Consider the following 6,000-nt stretch of genomic DNA (forward strand, 5'->3'; position numbering starts at 1 on the left):
GCAGTGGCTTGGAACCATGGAGCAAGTCCAGAAGAGGCCTCGAAGTTGGTAAGGGGACTGGAGCACCTCCTATGAAGACAGGCTGAGAAAGTTGGGGCTGTTCAGCCTGGAGAAGAGAAGGTTGCACGGAGACCTCACAGCAGTGTTGCAGTATCTGAAGGGGGCCTACAGGGAAGTTAGAAAGGGACTCTTTGCCAGGAAGTGTAGTGATAGGACACGGGGTAATGGCTGCACATTGAAAGAGGGCAGATTTAGATTAGATGGTGGGAAGAAATTCTGTACTGGGAGGGTGGTGAGACACTGGCACAGGTTGCCCAGAGAAGCTGTGGGTGCCCCCCCCACCCCCAGCAGTGTTGAAGTCCAGGTTGGATGGAGCTTGGAGCAACCTGGTCTTCTAGGAGGAGTCCCTGCCCATGGCAGAGTGGTTGGAACTAGATGACCTTGAAGATCCTTCCAGTCCAAACCATTCTATGATTCTATGGCTCTGTGGTCTGGCTTTCTTTGGGAAGGTTGATTTATTTTCTGACAAATGAAGTGGATATAATAGTGGCATATTTGTCAGCCTTTATATACATTATACCTGTCAAGTTTTTATTTCAAGGTACTGCTAGTTCCCTTTTTGTTTTTTAGTACTAGTTAAAACAGTTCTGAAATGGTGGCTGTGGCAAGTCCTGTGGCAGTGCTGCAAGAAGCAGCCTCATGCTTTCTCATCAAAAAGCATTCATACAGATGGTTCAGAATATTCTACTGTTTGGGTATGGTCGTGGGTGTGGTGTTAGTTCTGCTGTTAACCTGGTGAAAAACACTGGAATAACGCCACAGGATTGCTTCCTCTGTCTGCACTTGTGCAGCTTTGCACACCCTCCCTTTCCACACGGTGTAGAGAGGAGCCCACCAGGCACACGCAAAAGCAGAAGCAGAAAGCATCGGACTCTCCTTCCTCTGTGTAACAGAGAGATCTGGGTGAGCAGAAATCATCTTAGGCCGTCTGATTTGGTCAGGCAACTTCTTTTAATCTTGGGTCTTTCTGGTCAAACCCTTTAGTCTTTGAATTAAAACTAAATAATCAAAACATTTCTACTCAGGAAAGTAAATGTCCGTGTGAGATTGCCTCTAATGGTCTTTAACATTTGGATCCCTTCTTTGTAGTTTCACTGGAGGTTCTCCAAAGAAGACATGCACAACAGAAAAATGAAGAATTCCACAAAGGCTAAATTAAGTACTAGGGAGAAGCAAAGGGCAGGGGAGAAGCAGGAATTTGAAGTCACAGAGAACACGAGAAACCTAGAAGCACAAATCTCAAGAGCAGCCAAGCCGGATCCAGAACAGCAGCTGGATGATGTCATAGACTTGGGAGATGAGGTAGCCGGGACCAACGACAGAGGTCCCCACCATGACGGGGCATCAGCAGAGACGTGTCCTGCCAGCTGTGACCCTGGTGACAATGCTGGGCAGGCCTGCCTCAGCCAGAGCGTGCCCGGCTGCCCCGCGGGTGAGGCCACAGAGGGCGGGGGCTGTGCACCAGGGCTGGACGGCGGCAGCGGCTGCGACGGGGCAGGGCTGGACATGGACTGCTCCTGTGAATGAGAGCTCTTTGCAGGAGCCCTGTGAGTGGCTGATACTTTGCCAAGACAGAAGAACAGATTTTGATAATCCCCACCGCTAACTCCATTGCTCAACTCAGAATTTCTTTCACATTTCTTTGACTTACTTTGCTCCTTAGCACTCTGGTATCTTAATGTTTTTAGTACCTACAGGGCCCAGACTTTTCAACCCACAGAAACTGAAAAATTCCTTTCTCTGTACGTAGTGGGAAATGCTCTCCTAGAGCTACACTTTAAATTAAAAAGTAGGGAAGGACAGAAATTATACTTTTTTCCATGTCCAACCTTAGCAGGCCAGCTTTGAGCCTGGGTCAGGGCAAGTGTTCAGTTCAGTCAGATTTTACTGTGTAGTACTTTCTTGTCCACGTAGCTTTCCTGGAGAAGTTATTGTGGTCAGATGTTATTTTGTCACTAGGCTTGTAGTGTCATAAAAATGATATTTGGACTTAAAGAGGTTGAAACTGGAAAGCTTAGGTAAGATGGCTGTTATCCATATCTTTCTCCAGGAGCATACTCACTGATGATACTCTCTTCTGAATTTTATTAACCCTTACAGATCTGTAAGCAATAAGCAGATCATGTACCTGTTTCAGGCACAGTGGGTAAACAAACCCCATGGTGAATTTGTGAAGCAGATGATTCCAATACAAAATGCAATTTCCTATTTGGTCTTTGCCAATCAGCAGTTCATCAGTAGCTGTGGGGGCTTCAGAAGACAGAAAACCAGGAAACAAAAAAGCAGGTAAAAAGTACTTCTATCAGTGGTTATCCTCACAAAAATTGGAATTAGATGTTACCTCCTGACCTTTTCCAGGTGGTTTTGCACCACTTCCTCACTGTTATGAAATACCTTGTGGTAAAGAACTGAAACTGTACACAGGGGTCAGTGGCCAACAAATGTCACTAAAGGACCATCCAAAATGAAAATACCATAACAGACCATTTTTTTTCATACAAGTAACTGTATTCTGGGACTGATACCTAACAGGATTCTGTAAAATTACCAACATTTTCCTGTTTGAAGCTACATAAAAATATTTACAAGTGAATGTACATGTAATATAGTTTCTGTGCCAATGTTCTCCAAGTTCTTCAGTTTTTACAAATGTAGGAAGGAGTGGTTTCTCTCTTCTTAACCACCTTCATTCTTATTTAGAAGTGGTTGAGTAATCTGGTAAAAAGGTGAGAAATATATTGTAAATCCCCCTGATTTTCTTGTTTTGAAGCAAGAGCTCTGTAAGTGATTTGCTGTTTTTTCCTTGACTGATTTGTGCTTGATAATTTTCCTTAGTCTTCAAATCAAAATGCTGTACAAAGGACTATGTTCTGTACCAGATGTGCACCTAGAGTGGTTCAAAAGCATCTTTCATGCCTAAAAATTACTCAGTTGGCAGAACATTGCAGAGAAGGGAAAAATGACATCACTTAAATATTCATTTAATTGGGACAAAGGCACTCAAGTTTAAACCATTTGATTTCACACACACAAAGCACAGTGGTAGTTTTGTCATTGATTAAGGAGTTTTTTATTTTGAATTCAGTGGTTTAACCACAGGACTGTAAATAACTTCAATTTCTGATGCTATTTTTCAATTGTTTCATTTGGTATTTTGAGATCACACTGGCGTTCCAATAGCCTCAAAAATAGGTTGCTGCAGTGGTTCTACTTAAATACAAGGTCTGTGCTTTGTACAGTTTTAAGTTCCTGTTTGCAGATTTTATTAGCATAAGATCCTTTTACTGATGGTTTCTATCTCAAGGACTAGCTTTGTATTCATCTTGTTTAAAAATTCACTATATTTAATGAACGTTTTGCTAGTAGAAAGTGTTGCAGTAGAAAGACCTCTTCAAATACTTTTTAATAGAAAACGTTTATTGGATTGCAATTTGACCTTGCTTAACTGAATCCCAGCTGCTTACAAAACTAAAGAGAAATAAAGGTCATGAGGAGATTCCTTATTTGTGGTGTTTGCAGAACTGCCAGTTATTTGTCCCCAAAAGGACAAACTCAGGATCTCTAAGTGGTGATGAGGGGAAGCTCCTTCCTACTGAATTTGCAGTAGTTACTGGTGCTAGAGAACTGGCTACTTGGTTTTCCTTTCCCGACAGCATGGAAGGGCCTGTGGGGAAGTTGCACTTGTTTAAGTGAAGGCTTGATTTAAAACTTTGTTCCTGTAAAAGCTGGCTTAGGGTTGGGAAGAGTTGAAGAGAACTTGCATGTTTTTTCAGTTTCAAAAGGGCAGCTGCTTTGGGGTTTATAATCTCATAATCAGTTCCAAGTTGTGACTTTGAATTACTCTGAGCTGGTTCAGCTGTCTGAAGTTGTGCGTGTGCTTGCACCATGCCCCTGTCCCAAGGAGAGTGAGAGAGCCTAAATCATCCCTCAGACAGATGGTCCAGATGTGATGAGGGCTGGGGAAGGCAGGTGTGTGGTGCAGCAGCAGCAAGGCTCCACAGCTGTTATCTGCAGTTTAGCTCAGCTGCCTTTGCCATTTTGGGTCTGAAAAAGCAGGACCATCAGAGTGGCCAGGGAAGTGAAAGAGCAGTCAGCAAGTGGTCATCTGAACAAGCCACCAGCTGTTACACAGGAGAAGTTCAAAGGAGAAAATCCAGCTCAGGCATTGCAATGGGCTGCCCAGGGCGGTGGTGGTGAGGCAAATGGTGAAGGTGGAGTCACCGTCCCTGCAGGTGTTTAAGGAAAGACTGGATGAGGCAAATGAAGAACGGCAAAGAGGAGTGGCTGAATTAAATGAAAGATGGAAAAGGGTTTTTCAAATGCAACAAACAGCAGGGAGCAGGGGCAGAGGGGTACAACTATGATGGGTAGGCTATCCAAACCCTTAAAGCATCATAATGAAAATAGGTATGTTAAGAGGGGTTAAATGCACAAACAATGGGACTGGTACTTCAACTTGCATTATGTCTTTGATTGTTGGATCTGTGCACTTGAAAACAGTATAAATGCAATAGCCCAGAGTAGCTTTAATATATGTGTGGAAATGAAGCTAAGTACAAAACAATAGACCCATTTCTCCCTAATTTGGCTCCCTGTGAGCCTCAGGTTCTGAGGTGAGCAGAGGAAGGGCTCTGCATTTGGATACCCTACTTTTTCTTTGCAGTTGCTGTGACTCTACATTTGCCTCAGGGAGCCAATTATAGGGCAGAAATGAAGCATGATCAGCCTTTCATGCAGGAATTTCATCCTCCCAGAACTGAAGAGTATAAAGAGCAGATACTAATTTCTTGCTGATAAATGTTCTCAAAAGTATGAGGAATACCAGCGAACAACATGCCTATGAATTGTAGACACAATTCATATGTCTCTGAGGCTGTTACTGGAGATGTGCTTTTGGCTTTAAAGGGTGATCCTTGCCAAAGCCTCCTGCCTCAGGCAGGTGCCTGTAGTGCTGACTCTAATCAGTACCTTACCTATACACTGAAGGGGGAAAAAAGGCTTTTCAGTTTTTAGTGCTTTCTGTTACTCACTTATAAAAGCACCCTACTAACTAAAATGGTGTAATGATAACTGAATAGCCACTCTTTTTCCAGCTAATTGATGCAAATACTATAGGAATATTTGATACTCATTGCACCAGATGAGCACATGGCAAACTGGTAGAATAAGTGTCACAGGAAGAAGAGAAAGATAAAGTATAATAAGGCCGCAACACCAGGTAACTCACCAACCATCACCTTAAGTTTAAATATAAATGTAAAGATGGGCACATCTCTCACTCCTCATCCTTTATTGCAAAAAAAAAATCACTCTACTTTTTCTTCTGCAGTTGCTCCTTAGCTGATGGCACAAGTGTAATAGGAATAAACATTTTCTACAATGACAAGATTCACCAGCGTGATGAGACTATTTCTCCAACTCAGTAGCAGCTGAATAGCAGGGGCTGCTCTCTGTTCCTGCCAGTGCAGGCCAATATCACATTTACTCCATTATTTGTAGAACATATGTTTATATGGGTTAATATTTCTGGGGTGTTATTTTTGCCTTCAATTATGGCAGAGTCAGATCCAATAACAGACTTTAAGGTGAAACTGATGTTTCACTAAAAGACCATGAAACTCTTTAGAAAGAGACTTCCAAAAGATTCTTAACTGTCAACAGGAAGGGGATGTGAACAACTTTCCTGATTTCTTGGCTTAGAAATGTCATTTATTGCAAGGTAAGAAAGGACTTCTTGCTCACAGTACCAGAGGTTACCACTATGGTGGGGAGGTATGAAATAATTACTCTTGTCCATGTTTCGGGGCAGTGTGTGTGTGTTTCGTCCTGCTGTTCAAGTGGGTGAGCCCACACAATTAGAGAGATGTGCCCTTGCCCCACAGCACTCAGGCTGAGTGTAACAGGGGATGACAGAAGGAGGTTAGAGGGAAAAGAGGATGA

At 42.9% G+C, this 6,000-nt stretch overlaps 1 protein-coding gene across 2 annotated transcripts in view; it reads left to right on the forward strand.

The window, feature by feature from the left end:
* The window catches only part of RFTN1 (raftlin, lipid raft linker 1), a 96,951-nt gene extending 93,388 nt beyond the window's left edge, over positions 1-3,563 (forward strand). For both annotated transcript variants that reach the window (XM_048302409.1, XM_048302399.1), the window contains one exon: positions 1,150-3,563. In XM_048302409.1, coding sequence (XP_048158366.1) covers positions 1,150-1,587 — 438 coding nt within the window. In that variant the 3' untranslated portion in view covers positions 1,588-3,563. The remainder of the gene's footprint in view (positions 1-1,149) is intronic.
* Positions 3,564-6,000: the final 2,437 nt, after the last annotated feature.

Source organism: Corvus hawaiiensis, chromosome 1 (assembly GCF_020740725.1).
Source record: "Corvus hawaiiensis isolate bCorHaw1 chromosome 1, bCorHaw1.pri.cur, whole genome shotgun sequence".
In the NCBI taxonomy this organism is placed as follows: domain Eukaryota; kingdom Metazoa; phylum Chordata; class Aves; order Passeriformes; family Corvidae; genus Corvus; species Corvus hawaiiensis.